Source organism: Microtus pennsylvanicus, chromosome 2 (genome assembly GCF_037038515.1).
Source record: "Microtus pennsylvanicus isolate mMicPen1 chromosome 2, mMicPen1.hap1, whole genome shotgun sequence".
NCBI lineage: Eukaryota > Metazoa > Chordata > Mammalia > Rodentia > Cricetidae > Microtus > Microtus pennsylvanicus.
Window position 1 is genome coordinate 13,348,369 of NC_134580.1, and position 16,888 is coordinate 13,365,256.

General features: G+C 54.2%; 1 protein-coding gene across 4 annotated transcripts in view; it reads left to right on the forward strand.

The window, feature by feature from the left end:
* Positions 1-16,015, forward strand: part of Prr5 (proline rich 5) — a 40,098-nt gene extending 24,083 nt beyond the window's left edge. For 2 of the 4 annotated variants that reach the window (XM_075960222.1, XM_075960221.1), the window contains 7 exons: positions 5,686-5,734; positions 5,967-6,024; positions 11,521-11,612; positions 11,960-12,100; positions 13,751-13,886; positions 15,110-15,588; positions 15,766-16,015. In XM_075960222.1, coding sequence (XP_075816337.1) covers positions 5,686-5,734; positions 5,967-6,024; positions 11,521-11,612; positions 11,960-12,100; positions 13,751-13,886; positions 15,110-15,579 — 946 coding nt within the window. In that variant the 3' untranslated portion in view covers positions 15,580-15,588; positions 15,766-16,015. Of the gene's footprint in view, positions 1-4,366; positions 4,968-5,685; positions 5,735-5,966; positions 6,025-11,520; positions 11,613-11,959; positions 12,101-13,750; positions 13,887-15,109 lie in introns of those variants that run through there. The other 2 variants (XM_075960223.1, XM_075960220.1) reach the window with 2 other exon arrangements.
* The last annotated feature ends 873 nt before the right edge of the window (positions 16,016-16,888 follow it).

Below are 16,888 nucleotides of genomic sequence, written 5' to 3' on the forward strand. Positions count from 1 at the left end.
ATTCCCTGCTGCCTGGTGCCTTCCAGAGGATATTTACTCTGTCAGAGAGGAAGGGCCCACCTGCTTAATGACCCAGTGCCATTCAGGAAACTGTCCAGCCGCGAACACCCCTCATTTCCTGCGACTAGCTGGGAACCAAGCTGTGAGGGAGCTGAGGACAGAGGAACGCTCTCGTGGCTTTGAGAGAGCTCGCAGCTGCCATACAGTCCAGGGTAGCCATGCTGCCTCCCCACAGCCACACAGCTGGCTCAGTGAGGTGTTGCCACCCTGTGCTGTTAACCTCTAGCCCTGACCCAGAGCATCCTGTCCTTAGACTCAAAAGTTTATCTGGGAAAGTCAGCAGCGAACCTTCCCCTCGGTTGTGAAGGCAGGGTGTGAGGATAAACCCACAGGGGTCAGCAACCCCACACCCACCTGAAAGGGCCCTTGTGTGGGTAAACTGAGGCCTGGGACACGAAGGGGGCTGGCCAGAGTCAAATAGAGAACAGAGCAAGGTGCGTCCCCAGGCCCTATGCTTATTGCTTACTTGTGGCACCCCGGTGTCCCTAGCGCATCTGGCCAGCCCAGGGTCCCCATTTTCCTAAAGGTTTCTTATAACAAATCTAACCAAATCTGCTGGTTGGTCTGGTGTTGGCCCGTGAAGAGCTCTTGCCTGGCATGTGCAAGGCCGTGGTTCTGTCGCCAGCACTACACACAGGGAAAGACTGTGCTGAATGCAGAGGGCAAAGAGGACATCTTTAAATCCACAGAGTAGGCGGGGCCCAGCACTCTTGACCCTTTAGTTGTGGCTGCTATCTCCTCTCTAAGAGGCCTCCAGCTCTAAGGGGTTACCCTACTCCCTAGGATGGATTGGGAGGTAAGGTTTAGAGAAGACACCCTGTGTCCCAGCTCCTGATTAGAAAGTAGGTAAAAGTCAGGGTGATGGGAGATGCTGGGTTCAGCACAGAGCAAAATGCCAGAAATCCTTACATAATGGCAGTAGACAAGCCTATTGCTGTGCTGGCTGTGGACTCCAGGGTCCACGGCCGTTCAGAACTATCCCTTTCCACTCTAGCTCTCCTCCGCAGTAAATCAGCTAGGTCAAGGGCATCCTCAGCTATATAACGGGTTTAAGGCCATCCTGACGTATCTTGACCCTGCCTCAAATGAAAATTAACTGCAGCTGATTGTGCTTCCAATGCATAGCTGGTCATTGGCTTTGATCCAGCAAGAGAGTCTATGGATGGAGCCATTAATGGCTCCATACAATAGTTACCCACCACCTTGTAAGGGCTCGTCAGTGACGTGAGCAGGGGTCTGTCCGCCCTACCTAGGAGGGACAGTCACAGTTGAAGTCTGCCATTTGCATCACACCTTTCTCCCTTTATATGTGTATGTGTGTGCACGCACATACGCATGCCCGTGTCCATAGAGCCTCATGCATTTTGGTCACAGGACACCTTGGCATCCGCAGACACTTCCACCATGTGAGGTAATCACAGAGTGTGCCTTTATAAGCCTAGATTGTTGATCCATCTGCACACCTGTGGTGCAGAGTGTAGCCTTCCCCGTGCTCCCAGGCACCAGCAGGTCACTGTCCTGAGCACTCAGACACTGTGACACGGTGCTGTGTGTGATGGAGAAAGTACAGGCACGCTCAGTGAATTTCCAGCCCCACGATGTACCTGCACCGCCACCATCCTTGAGGGACCTGCCGCTTGTGCACTGGCTGTATGAACTTTTATTCACATATAATTCATATACCATAAAATTCCCCCATAAAATGCCCTGGTAAGTCTTGAGTGTGCCTATGTGGTTGTATGATCATCACCAAACTTTCAGTTCATTTTGCATCACCCCAAAAGAGTGATGCAACAACCGCCCGTTATTCACCCCACTTGGCAAGCATGTCCACTTCCTGTCCCTGCTGACTCCCTCTTCTGGACATTTCATCTGAATGGCATTTCATGACAGCCTGCGGCCGTTCCCTTGGTGCTTTTGAGGTCTGGCTGTGGTGGAGCCGGATTTGCCCTGATTCTGCTCCATCTGATTACCTGTGTGGCCTGTGACTGATGGGGTGCTGGGTGCTGCTGCTGGGGGAATCCTTGTACAAAGGGTTTGGGCGTTTTCATTTAGTTCTGGGTTTTGTTTTGTTATCTATTTGTTCTTTTGAGACAATGTCTCATTATGTATCAGTGACTGGTCTGGAACTGTCCATTTGGTCCTAGCAGGCCTTGAACTCATAGAGATCCTCCTGTCTCTGCCTCCTGGGTTCTGGATGTGGGCCACCTGCCTATGTTTTGTTTTGTTATTGTTGTTTTGCTTCATGTTTTTGAGACTGGGTTTCTTTGTGTAGCCCTGGCTGTCCTGGAACTCTCTCTGTAGACCAGCCTGACCTCGAACTTGCAGAGATCTTTCTGCCTCTGCCTCCCGAGTGCTGCAGTTAAAGGTGTGAGCAATCACCGCCCGCTTGGTTTTGGTTTTAAAGAGTGAATCTGGTGACTTCTATAACCTAGGCTGACATTGAACTTGAGATTCTCCTCCTTCAGCCTCATGAGTGTCAGGATTGTAGGTGTGTACCCAGATTCTATGTTCAAGATTCTACAAGGATGTGTAGTATTGTTTCTCTTAGCATATGCCTGGATCTTCTAGGTGCCAGGGTTTCAGTTTGGAGAAACTCCTGCTGCCTGCAGTGTGAGCTGTGAGGTTGGTCCCCGCCTCTCACTACATTTCTTTCTGGTTGAGATTCTCACAGCACTGTGGCTGCCACAGTGGCTCCTTGTGGCTTTGGTCGGCATTTCTAATGGCGTCAGGCATCTTTTGGGTGCTAGCTGTCTGCTCATGCATCTTCTTTGGAGAAGCATTGTTTTGCATTGTTTTTTTTATCCTTGGCCACTGAGCTGTCTTGACTGAGTTGGCCTTTTTTTTTTTTCAGTGTTTCTTGGTCTACCAGGTGTATCCAGCCTGCAGCCTGTAAATGGAGGTTTGTCTCGTGCCCACCTGTTCCTGAATAAGCCTCACTAAGAGGCTTATATTAATTATAAAAGTTTGGCCAGTGTCTCAGGCTTATTACTAACTAACTCTTACAACTTAAATTAGCCCATATTTATTAGTTTATATTTTGCCACGAGGTTTGTGGCTTATTACCTCACATCTTGCTTCACCGGTGGTTGCTGGAGTTTCCCTCAACTCTACCTTCTTCTCCTTGTATTCAGTTTGGCTTTCCTGTCTAGCTATATTCTGCTCTGCCATAGGCCAAAGCCACTTCTTTATTAACCAGTGATAATAAACACATTTACAGCATACAGAGGAACATTCCACTTTAGCAGCCCTGAGGCCTCATGCATCCCTGGATAACTGTGAGTGCAGCTCAACACATTCATGACGAAAACCCCCGTAGCACATTGTCAAGTGACTGGAGGCCTCTGGTGAAATCTAAGCCCTCATTGGGTACCACCCTCAGTCTTTCCTCCACATACCATATCCCTTCACCTTCTCATTGGCTTCCTTCAAGGTACAGAGGGGTTACTATTGAGGAAAGCTGATTACCTCCCCATCTTCCTTTTTCTTTCTGTAGCTATCCTCCTGTCTCTGCCTGCCCCCGAGTGCTTGCATTACAACTGGCATCCGTGTGCCTGACCATTCCATTTTTAATCCACAAGACTAAGGAGCAGCTTTGAGTCCTGGGGCCTGACTCTGCCCACATTGTGTGCTTTCTGAATTTCAGTGTCTAGTTCTGACAACTGGTCACCGTGAGTTTAAGACCAGCCTAGGTCTCATAGTGAGCTGGAGGCCAGCCTGAGCTGCATAGCAAGACCCTCGTCTAAAACCAGCAGATGAACAAAGCTTACAGGGACGGCTCTGCAGTGTGACTTGTTCAGAGCTTCCCACTTGGAGCACAGCCATTGTTTTTCAATGCTCCAGACAAGATTCGTACAATTGCCTGAGTCAGCGCTTCATGTAGGTTTGCACCAACGGGAGACTGAGTGTGTTCTGAACCTGTCCAAGGTGGGTCCAGCCATGTTGTTGTGTTCATTAAATGGAGTACATGCATTTATTTGCTTTTTGAGACGCAGGATCTCTTGTAGCCCAGACTGGCCTACAGACTCACTATAGCCAAGGGTGACCGTGATGTCCTGACATGTGTTCCTCTGGACCTGGTTTTGTAGGTGTATTTTGGATGTGGGCATTTTTAGCTTCCTGTTCATGTGTGGAAACAGCGCCCGGTCCACCTGGCTGCGCTTGCTTTGCTTCTGTTGGTCACTTCCTCTTTTTGTTAGGTTTTGTGCTTGTGTTTGAAGTTTCAGCCCTCATGTGTTTCCAGTTCCTGTGCAGCTTGTCCTTATTTCTGTTGTTTGCTGTTCTGGGTACGGAGCCCAGGGCCTTGTACATGCAAGGCAAGTTCTCTACCCCTGAGCCAGCGCCTGGTTTGTCTGTTTTTATAAAGCGTCTTGTGCAAGTTGTTACTGGGAGACAAGGAGAGGATGGAGCCATGTGCTGGGTTGAGTGTGAGCGGAAGGACAAGTGATGGAGACCAATCACAGAGCAGCTTTGAAGGAAACGCCATGCTCGGCCACCAGCCAGGATGGAGAGGAACTTACGCTGTAGTCAGTCACTGCGGCAGCTGACAGAGGACCATGTTGCTGGGAGCGGGGGTTCAAGCCCAAGTGACCAGGATTTGTGTGTATCAGAGCCGTGTGATGAGAGCTGTCCATAATTCAGGACAAGTTACATCTCCCAAGTAGCTAGAAAAGTTAGGACTCCTGCTTGGTTTGGCTCAGCACATGAGGACTCTGTGGATGTCGGGCTGTGTCTGTTTCCTTTCTGGTGCTGTGATTAAATACTGTGACCAAGAGCAGCTACCAGAAGGAAGAGTTTACTTGACTTGCGCTCTAGAAGAATAAGAAGCCATCATGGTGGGGAAGCATCAAGGGGTGGCCCTGGAGGCGGGAGCAGGAAGCTGAGAGCTCACATCTTCAAACCTAAGGGTAAGCAGAGAGTAAACAGGAAGTGGGCCTGGCCCAGTGACTTAATTCCTCTGTCAAGGCTCCACCTCCAAAAGGTTCCACAGCCTCAAATAGCGGCACCTTCTGGGGACCCCAGTGTTCAAGGACCTTAGCCCATGGGGGGCGGGGGGGGCAGTCTCATTCAAACCCTCACAGTAGCCATGCTTTCTCAGAATAGGATCAGGGCAGAAATGATTTCACTATACATAAGCAGCTCTGTTCACAAAATGGAGATTCCTTTGTTAATCTGGCATGGGTGTGGACCCCAGGCCAGTAGTTGACTCTCTCTGAGGTACTCCTGCCTCAGCTGTATACGGGAGCCTCAGTCAGTGCCTGCCTGCCGCTCTATGAAGACTCAGTTTGCTACTGAGAATAAAGGGGAAGCCACTTGGGAAAGGAGGGCTCTGCCCGCTGTGGGATTTGAGCAGGTAGAAAATGGATGGAGCCCAGTGTTGCAGGGTCAGGCCTGCAGGTGTCTGTTTGAGGAAGTAGAAGACGTCATGGTCCCTCTAGGACCCTCAGGCTTCTCTTACGTAAGATACATAGTGAGCCAGCCATTCTGTGGGTCACAGAGGGCAAATGTTCTCTTGGGCCGCTTTATGTTGCTGTGCTGAGCAGGTTGGTCCCTGGCTGCCCTGATGTTGCTAGCCCTTACTAGCAATGCATGGCCTCAACTCATTCTCATCTCCCCTCCCCACAGGCAGCTGTTGAAGACGGAGCTGGGGTCCTTCTTCACTGAGTACCTGCAGGTGTGTGGGCCTTGCCACGGAGGAAGGTTTGGTCTGGCTCTCAAAGGATGTCTTTATGTCATGTGACCTGTGACAGCCCGAGCAGCTTGCCTCTCAGGGTGGATGGGGTTTTGACTGTGGCAGGAGGGGGTCTCATGTCTCAACTGCTTATTGGTGGAGTCATGAGGGTCCTGTGGGCCAGACCACCCTGGAATAGCTGCAGGCCAGTGATGGCGCCTCTGCTCACTTTCAGAACCAGCTGCTCACAAAGGGCATGGTGATCCTTCGTGACAAGATACGCTTCTACGAGGGTGAGTCTGAGGGCTGAGGGTAATCAGCCTGGCTGAGGCCCTTGTGGTTGACATTCTGGAACGGTGGTGTGGCAGGTGCTGGGAGGGAGGGGTGGCTGTCTGGTTAAGATGGCTGAAAAGGAAAGAAAAGAAAGGTGGTTTCTTGGGCAACAGGGCTAAGAGGGGACCTTGGAGAGAGTCTGTCCCCCACACTTGGGAACCCAGGAAGACTGTACAACCCCAGGGAGAGACCCTCTGCTTCATCTCACTGTGCCCCTCAGCTTTTCGTCACCATGACAAAGCCAGCGCTTTAGAAGAGTATCCTGTCCTAGTTTCATTTCTGTTGCTGTGGTCAAACCCCCTGCAAAAAAGCAACTCAGGGGAGAAAGGGTTTATTCAGCTTATAACTCCAGGGACTAGGCCCTCATAGCAGGGACATCACACAGTCACAGTCAAGACCAGAGAGAGGTGAACACATTCGCGCTGCTGGCTGCCATGCTCAGCCCTCTTACGCAGTTTAGGACCCACTGCCTAGGGATTGGTGCCACCCACAGCAGGCTGGGTCTTTTCTTATCAATTAGCAATCCGGGCAATGCCCCCCAGTCATACCCAGAAGCCAGCCTGATCTAGATGATTCATGATTGCGTCTCTTGCTGTGAGATTGTAGGTTGTATCAAGTTGACAAAGCTAACCATCACAAAGGGACAGGGCTGATTTTGTCTCACAGAGGTCCAGGGACATGAGACCTCATCACGCTGAGCCTGGGATGAAGCCAATAGCCTGATGGAGAGAGCATGTGGCTTAGCAAAGCTATTGTCCAGGAACAACTTCTGGCCAGGAAGAGACCAGAGGCAACGTGTAGCTTTCATAGGCCCTCCGACAGTGCATGTTATGTTTCTTGTTGCCATGGAAAAAGCAGCTTAAGGAAGGGGACTTTTCGCTCACAGTCAGAGCCTGCAGCCCATCATGGTGGGGAAAGCGTGGTGGCAGAAACAGGAGACAGGTCACATGGCACCTCCAGCCAGGAAGCAGAGAGATGAATGATGATGCTCAGCTCATGTTCTCCGTGTTGCTCGGCCCAGGACCCCAGCATCTACATCCAGGGCAGGTCTTCTCACCTCAGTTAACCCAGTCTGGAGACTCCCTCGCACCCAGGGCGGATAGATCTCCTGTTCAGAATCCTGTCACGTTGACGGTATTAACCATCACACCTTCAACCCACTTCCTCCCACCAAGCCCCGCCTCCTAAAGCACATTCAGCCCTGATCCATCCTGTGATGGAGCCAGTGTCCTCGCGATCCAGTCACCTCCACAAGCGCTGCTGGCTGGGAACCACACCATCAACACGCAAGCTATTTCAGGGGCCACCTTATAGCCAGACCCTAACAGGAACCCCATCCATTGTCTGAGAGATCTCATGTTGAGTCTGTGAATATCCAAAGACCAGAGAACTAGATTATGACAGGTCATTGTTCCCACACGGGGACATCAGAGACAGAAGGCAATTTGTTCATAGCCACAATACAGGGAAAGCCGAGGCAGAATTCGATCCTTGGTGTGATACCAGGCACCACTAGTCCTTTCTCGGGCTTCACGGCTCGGCCCACATCATGAAGCAGAGGTCTTTGATTGACTTCCTGGTCACAGCACTTGAGGCCCCTGGCGTCTGATAGTCTTGGGGTCCTGAGAGGGGCTTGGCACTATGGTGAGGCTAGTGTCCAGAGGACTTGGCATATACAGATTCTCCTTTGCAAATTCCTGCTGTGTGCCTGGCCCTGTGAACATGTGATAAGTACCTGTGTGTGCCAGGCCTGGGCACATTTGGTGAGCACCTACTCTGCACCAGGTCCTGTACTGGCTTCAGGACGCGAGCATTTTATAGGTACCACTTTCTGTATACTAGCACCCGTGCTTCTGTTCCATAAGTACCTGCTGTGGCCAGGCCATGGTGGTGCACGCCTTGAGGCAGAGGCAGCCGCATCTCTCTGAGTTCGAGGCCAACCTGTTCCACATAGTGAGTTACAGGCCAGCCAGGACTACCTAGAGACACCCTGTCTCAGAAACCAAACCAATCACAACACCCAGAAAAATAAAAAAGAAAGACAGAGGTCGGGGGAAAAAGGAAGGAGAGGAAGAAAGGAAGGAAAGAAAGAAAGAGAAAAAAAGAAAGAAAGAAAGAAAAGAAAGAAAGAAAGCGATTAACTGCTCGCTGACTGTGGTGAACATTAGTTGAGTGCCTCCCGTGGGCCAAACACCAGATGTGTGCTCCGCTTGGTTATGTCCTGGTTGGTTTGCTTCTGCTGACTGGGTGGGCGCTCCAGCAGCCCTGGAAAGTAGCCACAAGCACTCAGTCCCACTGGGGTCGCCCTTGACACATGGCAGCCCAGGAGCAGAGCAGGATAACCCTGCAGCCCACTCAAGCCGCTCGCTGCTCCGGGTTCCTCTTCCAAGTGCCGGGCTGGGCCCTGTGCAAATGGCTGTCAGTCCCCTTCAGAGTCCTGCCTCATTCCAAGGGACCCCCGTTCCCCAACATCTTCCTCTATGTATCAGCTAAGGCAGGCCGAGGCAAGAATGAGAAAGCCTGAAAACTGGGTGTGGGCAGGAGGCCCAGGGCAGGGGGCTTCCTGGAGGAGGCAGCAGCCAAGCCCTAAGAGGGTGAATGTTTGGCACCTGAGGAAGAGGCCTCCCACACCCTCCTGACCCGCCTGACTCAGCACATTCCTTGAGGTGCCTGTGCCTCCCACCAACGCAGCCCAGGGGAGCCAGGTCCTGGGAGAAGGGCAGCTTTGTGAGGCCCGTGGAGCCTCATGCCTGTGACTCAGGGCCTCCCAGGGAAAGGGGAAAGGCTGCCCTGACGAGCACTGTCCACCTCGGCCCAGGGAAAGCCACAGTCTGTGAATACATCTTGGGTGTCACATATTGCAGCTGCCCTGCCCTCAGGGCCTCTTTCTTAACTACCGTAGCAAGGAACCAACTGTGTTCAAGCCAGGGCTCCGGGGAAGTCTCCCTCAACCTGGAGATAGGAAAGATACAGGCCCTGCCCTGCAGGGACTTATGAGGACTGAGACATAAACCAGATGCTGACAGGCCACTGTGATGAATGTCAGGTGAAGGGAAACTCCCGGGGCAGGAAGCGTGACTCCATCCTCGCAGCAGGGAGAGCTGTGTGGAGCTGCCGCTGAATATGGCCTCCAAGTGTGGTTGGCTCAGGAGTTTATCTGTCCCTTACAGCCGCACTGCTGCCCTGTGGGTCAGCCATCCCAGCCCCTCTCCACCTCAGGAAATCCATCCCCTGTTCCCTGAAGCCAGCTGTGCCCTCAGCCTGTAGCTGCTGGAGGGGACACATGGAGGTGGTAGCCTCCAGAGGGCAGTCCAAAGCCTGGCACCTGCCCCCTTCTTTGCAGCGTCCTGTGAGGCCTCCGTTGTCATCTAGTTTAGGTGGTTCCAGGAAGCCAGTTGGAACAGGAGTGCTCTCTGCAGGGGAATAGCCTGACACCTCACAGAAGGTTCCCAGCTCAACACCCAAGAGGCCACAGAGGTCCGGGGCTGCTGAGGCCGGGGTCTGTGTCTTCTCACCCAGAAGCCAACCTCAGCGTAGCTGATGTGTCTGTGCACCCAGCAGCCTCCCCTCTCTCCCTGGCTGCCTGCCTGCTTGTGCCCCTGCCCCTGCCCCTGCTGTACAACGTTAGCCCTCACCTCCATTATTTCTCTGTGGTTATTGCCATCCCTGGAGCCTGTGAATTGGAGCTGTACCCGCCTACCTCTCTCCTGTTCTTACTACCCTGTGGCCACATAAAGGGGAGACTGACTGCCCAGTGAAAGCCTTCATGGATCCTCAGCCTGGCCCTTCCCCAAAGCTCTCTGCTCCACCTCTGACTGGGGCCTAGGCAGGGTACACACATTGGCTGGCTGTGTCATGCCAGCAGCAAACACAGGGTACCTTGTCGTTCTTCCCTAGGGACTTACCCTGTTCCTTACATAGAGGGTGCCGCTAGGTCTGGTTGGAAGAACTTTCCAGGGCTCCTCTACAGCCACAGAGCAAGGCATCAGCCTTTGTGTCTGACTTTAGCCTCTGATGACTCCACTCCTCAGCACACAGCCCAGTCTGCAGTCCCAGGCAAGAGCCTAGCCAGGGACCAGGCTATCCTTCCGGGTCCCTGACAGCACATGGCTCCAGCTGGGGCCTGGATTCTGTGTCTTACAACATCTGCTTTCTGTGGGGTGTCCGCCCTGTGGGCTGGAGGACGACCTTCACTTGGTGGCACACTGCCCTGGCCGGCGCCCAGGGCCACCCCACAGCCAGCCAGGACTGAACAGTCTTTCTTCCTGTATGATGGCAGGAACTGAAGGGACTTTGTGTTCAGGCAGGGCTCTGAGGGGCTGTGAGCATCCGCCTGCCCGGGGCATTCCTGCAGCCTCCTGGCCCCTGGAGCCAGGTGTGGGCCACCCGGGACCGCCGGCAGGCAGCCCTGGGCGGCCACACACAGAGGCCAGCCTGCTCCTGAGGCCAGCTCTCTGTGCCCCCCATGTCCTCACTCTGTATGAACTTGGGGCTTTCCATGAGGGAAAGTTCCACAAGTACTGGAAAGCTGGGCAAAGACTTTCACAGGCTTCCTTCATAGAAACCTGGAGACAGGCAGGCTGGTCAGTAGTCAAGGACCCTCCCCCAGCCCCCACTCAGACCCACATGGCAGCAGAGGCCTATGGGACACATACTGGACCTGTTCATTCCTAGTCCCAGTGACCATTTGTCTCAGCCGTCTGCCCTGGTGACCACAGTTAGGTGCCCCATTCCCCAATGGCAGGCAGTGCCACTCTGCCAGAGGCCAGCTGAGTCCCTGCAACTTATCCAGTTCCTCACACAGCTGCTCCTTTCTCTTGGTAGAGGTGGGAAAAGGGTGGGGTAGGGGGAAGATGTCACATGCCCAACATATATCCATCTGAGAAGCCAGCTCAGACACCAGACAACTCCAAGGAACCCTCCCTGCCAGTCCTTGGCTCCATGTCCTACAAGTAGGCCTGGGCCCTCGAGGGGGAGCCAAAGATTGCACTCCGGGTCACTGGCCCTGGGAGCTACCCTTTACCCACTGTCTCCCCATGGCTGTTCTGTATCCTGCTTCCCTGCCACATAGTAGGGGGTATCCAGAGCCACTCGGGGCTTGACTATCCCCAGTGCCCAAGATTGGGCCTGTACCAGTTAGAGGTTCTCCAAGTGGATGGGTGGGGAAGAGGGAAGCTGATGAAGGGCTTGTGCCAACGCCTGTGCAGGCATACTCAGGACAGGAATGAGTGCCAACCTTCACCGTCACCCAGGCTGAGCACCTTCATGGGTTAGTCTCATTGTGTCCCATCTGCTCTAGATTGTAGGCGTTGTCCTACCTATTTCACAGGGGCTCAGGGCGACAGAGCTGCCCTATGCTGGGGGCCTCAGGGACCTCCCACTCCTGCTTAGCTTCTTGTCCTGGATGGGTCCGCGGTGTGTTCAGGACATGCTGTAATGGCTCCTCTCGCCCACAGGACAGAAGCTGCTAGACTCGCTGGCGGAGACCTGGGATTTCTTCTTCAGTGACGTGCTGCCCACGCTGCAGGCCATCTTCTACCCTGTACAGGTATATGGCTGAGTGCATGGGCGTTAGGGGAGTCTCAGTTGTCCATACACACTGCGGGTACCTGAAATAGCTCCAAGAAGAAGGACTCCAGGCCTGATGCTCCTCTCCTCTGCACTAACCCGGCATGTCCCTTACAGCCCAGCGGAGCCTGGCCTGGAGAGGGGAAGCCTGGTGGCAGAGCTGGGCCCTGCATCTTACATCTTTGTGGCAGGGTTCGTGTGGGAAATAGAATGGGGGAAGGGCTGGGTGTCTCTAGGGTCTGTTCCCTCATCCCACCCCTGGCCTGGGAAAGAGGATAAAACTGCATGGTAAAAACGGGGCTACCATGCCTCTGCCTGTGTCCACAGGGCAAGGAGCCGTCGGTGCGCCAGCTTGCCCTGCTGCATTTCCGGAACACCATTACCCTCAGTGTGAAGCTGGAGGACGCACTGGCCCGCTCCCACGCACGCGTCCCCCCTGCCATCGCACAGATGCTGCTGGTACTGCAGGTGGGACGAGGGTTTGGGGATCCAGGACCCCAAGACTGGGAGATGATAGAGACCAACTGGGTAGGAAGTGGGCAAGTAAGGCCTTCGGGCCAGGATGTGAACCAGACCAGAATTAATTACTCATGACAGCAGCTGGCTTTTGTATGTTCAGTCCCCGGGAATGGACAAGGGCGTGTGCGCCTGTGTATGTGCGCACACACACACATACTAACACATACACTGGTTTCCAGAGCTGGACATACAGATAGACAGACAGACACACACACACACTGGTTTCAGATACTTGGTACAGATGAACTTCATCAACAAGACTGGCTCTGGAGGAGGAACAGTAGGCAGCTAGTTCAGCTGGAGTAAAGGGAAGTGCCCCAGGACAGAGAAGGAACATCTGACATATCCCCTTACAGTTGGCCAGCTCACCTTACTGAGTTCTCACAACGTGCAGTCCTTACAGAGGGACCAACTGCCCCGTTTTACTGACAGGGAAACATTTTACTGTTCGCAGGTGTGCAGCCTTACTTGGATGCTCCCAGGCATCAAAAGCCTTGTAATGAGTCCCCCATATGTGTGGAAATCCTTTTAAAGTTAGGGTTTGTTGGGTGGGGCCTAGAGCAAGGAACAGGCTGCTGTTTTCAGGGTCTGCAAGGTCCAGGGCCTGCCCTGGGTTGGGGGATGTGGTCATCTTGGAATGAAGCCAAGTGCAAGCCTTTGGGTGGGATTTTCATAGACTGGATCCAGCCAGGCAGGGTGACTGAGAGATGGAAGGAAGTTCAGGTCTCTCTAGTGTTGTGGCCAAAGAGGCAACCAATGCTCAGGGTGGTGCTGCCACCTGCTGGCTACTGTGCCTCCTGCAGCTTTCCCGCTATGGTCTGCATCCCAGCCTAACCTCTCTGCCACAGAGGCTTCTATTGTCCCACCTGCCACCTCTCCCCAGACTGAGTGACCTTACCCTAAGGTTGCTATGAACTTGTCTGCTGACCTCACGTTGGTCCCCAGGTGAATCTGGCCCTCACTGTTTCAAGTCTTGAGTTGTTTGGAGGTCACAGTTGCTGGTCAGTGTGTATTGAGGGCCTACTCTGTCTCCCCTGCCTCACAACCCAGATCACAGCTTCTGCTGGGAGTCCGAGTAGTAGGGAGCCAGTCACACTAACAACCATGTGTGGGTCAGGTTTGTACCATAGGCAGGGGGAGATGTGACTTCATAAAATTTCAGAAGTGTGTGGGCAGGGCATAGGGGCACACACCTGCAGTCCCAACCCTCAGGAGCAGAAGCAAGGGGATCTCATAATCAAGGCAGCCTAGGACACATCATGAGACCTTATCTCAAAAAGATCATGGGCTGGGGTCCTGTCTAACCCTATGGGCATCCTCGCCTGCCGGTGTCTGCCCTTCCCCGGCCCCCAGGCGTGAGCAGTGAGAGTAGGACCTCCGGTGGTGAACTTGATGCGCCTGGATATGGCCAGCTGTCTCTCAGAGGACCACCCAGGACACCAATGCCCGTGACTTTGGTGTAAATCACCTTATGCGACTATAGGGCACCCGGCCATGGAGGAGACTGCAGCAGCATCTGCCTGTCTGGGGTCCTCCTGGGGAAAATGGGGCAGAGACAAGCTGCTGCTAGGCCAGGGGATGACCTCCGTTCTCTTGCAGGGGGTACATGAGTCCAGGGGTGTGACCGAAGACTACCTGCGTTTGGAGACACTGATCCAGAAGGTGGTGTCACCGTACCTGGGCACCTATGGCCTCTACTCCAGCGAAGGGCCCTGCACCCATTCCTGCATCCTCGGTGGGTACTGCCTGGGGCAATGGTGTGGGCAAAACCAGGAACCCGCAGGGGCCCAGCTACAGTTACCAGCCAATCTGTCCCATGCACCTGCCTGGCCCTGCCGTGTGCAGATCTTGACCTCCAGTAGAGAGGGGGTGTTGGAGGGTAGCAGGCAGTCCCCAGAACAGTGTGGCTCTCCTGCAAAGACCCACCATGCAGAGAGCCTCCTGCATTTCCTAGATGTCACATCTGTACTAGCTCAGGGAGGGATGAGGTGACAACAGGCCCTATAGAGCCTGGTGCATCCCTCAGAAGCCAGCTTTGCCATCCCTTGTTCATTCACCAATGTCATTTGGGCACTTGCTGTGTATCAGCCCAGAGACCAAGCCACACCCTCCTCCACAGTTCTGGTCTAGCAGGGAAATGTGTCAGTGAGTCCCTGTGATGACCACTGGCCTGCAGGAAGAGATGCAAACTAGATCATAGGAACAGACCACATGGGTTCACTTGGAAGGCTCCCCTTCATCGGGACTGCTACCTAGGGTGTAAAGTCTTAATACTTGGGTGTGTCTCAGCTCAGGCAAGTTGTAGCGGGAGAGCTTTCCACCTTCAAGGACCAGCAGGATACCTGGTGGTCAAGAAGGCAACCCCTCTTGATCCAGAGAGGCTCCCTTGACAGCTTGCTGTACTCAGGAGTGCCACCTCATGGTCACTATGGGGCATTGCAGGGTCCTGCATGGAAGCCTTTCTCCTACATGGTCAAGTCTGTGTCTCCACAGCCAGGGAGGCCTGTAAAAAACTGCTTCATAGCACTGCCCACCCTGCAGCTCCTCCATGTAGGTTTGTCCCCTGGGTGCCAGCCTGTGAGAATAGGAACCCAGTCTAACCTAGGAAAGCACTGGTACCTAAGATCCGTGAGCTTCCATGGGTGAGGACAATGAGACATGACTGTATGACTAACGTGGGGTCATTCAGAGGTCACTGGAAGCTTGCAGATTTGAACCGGGGCAGCTGAGGTCCCACTGCCTGTTCAGGTCAAGGCTGGGAATGTTAAAGTTCTCTCCAGCCTTGGCAGGAGGCTTGTATCCTGGGCTGGTGAGGCCGGTCCAGAACTAGCAGCCACTGAGCCTTTTACTGGGTGGGTTAGACACTTGACCCAAAGCTTCTACCCAAAGGTGGGACTTGGGACATGTAGGGACCACGTGGGTCAGCAGCCGCCATCCTGACTGTGTCTGTTCCTGCAGAGAAACGGCTCCTGCGCCGCTCCCGCTCTGGGGACGTCCTCGCCAAGAACCCGGTGGTGCGCTCCAAAAGCTACAACACACCCCTGCTCAATCCCGTGGCTGAGCACGAAGCGGAGGGCACAGCGGCCGGTGGTACAAGCATCCGCAGGCACTCCGTCTCTGAGATGACATCTTGTCCTGAGCCCCAGGGCTTTGTGGACACACCTGGCCAGGGCCCTTCAGGGACCTTCAGGTCCTCTCCAATGCCCCACTCGGGGCCTTGCCCCAGCAGACTGTACCCCCCTGCCCGTTCCCCCGAGCAGGACCCGGCCCACGGCTCCCCACCCACCTCCAGCCCTGAGACACTGGTGGACCAGATCCTGGAGTCCGTGGACTCAGACTCCGAAGGAATATTCATTGACTTTGGGCGGGGTAGTCGCTCCAGTGTGTCTGACTTTGGTGCAACCGGAAGCCGGCCTAGTGTTGTGTGATGGCCTGAGGTTAGTTCATGTTTTTACTGAACCCTGCCTGTGGGTTTGTGCATCTGTGGGTGTGTGTCTGAGAGAGAGACTTGTTTGTTACTCTTTCCTAATTTCACCAGCCCCCTTGTCACTGCCTTGGTCACAGTATGCTCCCAGTCTGTTGGAAAATCTAGCCACCTCCCCCGCTCACCCTAGGTCTGATTGGGATGTCCAGTTGGCACCACCCAGATGCACACTGAACCACCTCGAGGATGGGGCCACCATGTGCCCTTCTGCCTGCCCCACCCTTGGTGCCCACACCTACCCAGAAAAATGTGAAACCAGTGGGTTCTGCCTATGCCAGCCCAGCTTGGCCCCCACAGTGACGGGACTCCAGCCACAGCCAGACCTGCCTCCCTCTGCCCTGGGTAGCCACAGAAAGGCGTGAAATAAAGTTACAACTCCAGGCTCCTGTCTTCCCCCTGGTGTCCTTCTGGGACCCCCACCTCATTCACCGCGCCCTCCTGCCAGGGGCACATTTCCAAGTTGAGGGCATGGCCACTTGCCCATTGTCCACTCCTCCACTTGCTTTCAGGTCCAATGTCGCTATGTCTTCTTGATGGAAGGACCTAGAAAGCATATAAAGAAGGCCTGACACCTTAGAGGATGGTATAAGACAGGCCCTACTGTGGTCCCTGGTTCCAGCCCCAGACATTGGCTGGGAGGCACCCACTGCAGCCAGGGAGGGAAGGAGGTTGCTTGCCCTTTGTTTGGAGGGCGTTGCTGAAGGCCCTGGTGGTACAGGCAGCCCAGCCTTCCCAGCTGCTCTAGGGGTGGCTCTTTGCCTCCAGAGAGGTTTGCTCAGAGTCTGAGGGTGGTTAGGACCTCGGTGGTCCTCAAATGAGCTGATTCTATCACCTGGTAAATGGACGTAAGTGTTCTTGAGTGCTGTCAGGGTGGCTACAGGCTTGTACCGGCCCAGCAGCTTACCCCAATATGCCATCCCTGGAGTAGGCCTCTGTCGTGTTGAGATCCTCTTTAGAGAGTCAGCAGGAGTATGGTCCTCTTTGATCACATGCTGACCCCTGCCCCAGACACTCAGGCCTTGATGGTCTGCTGGGAATGACAAGCGAAATAGCAGCCCCAGGGGCAGGGTGACCAGATCTGACCAGGACACAGGATAGGAAGCAGCTATTTCATTCTTGGGCTGCAAGGCCTTGTGGGTCCAGGGGATCTGCTGGAGATGTTAGGATGAAGGTTCCCCCACCCCCCAGGGTGGGAGAAACAGCCTGTTCCAGCGAGGGGTGGCCTGCTTGAGTTTCTGAGCCTGTGGTGAGGG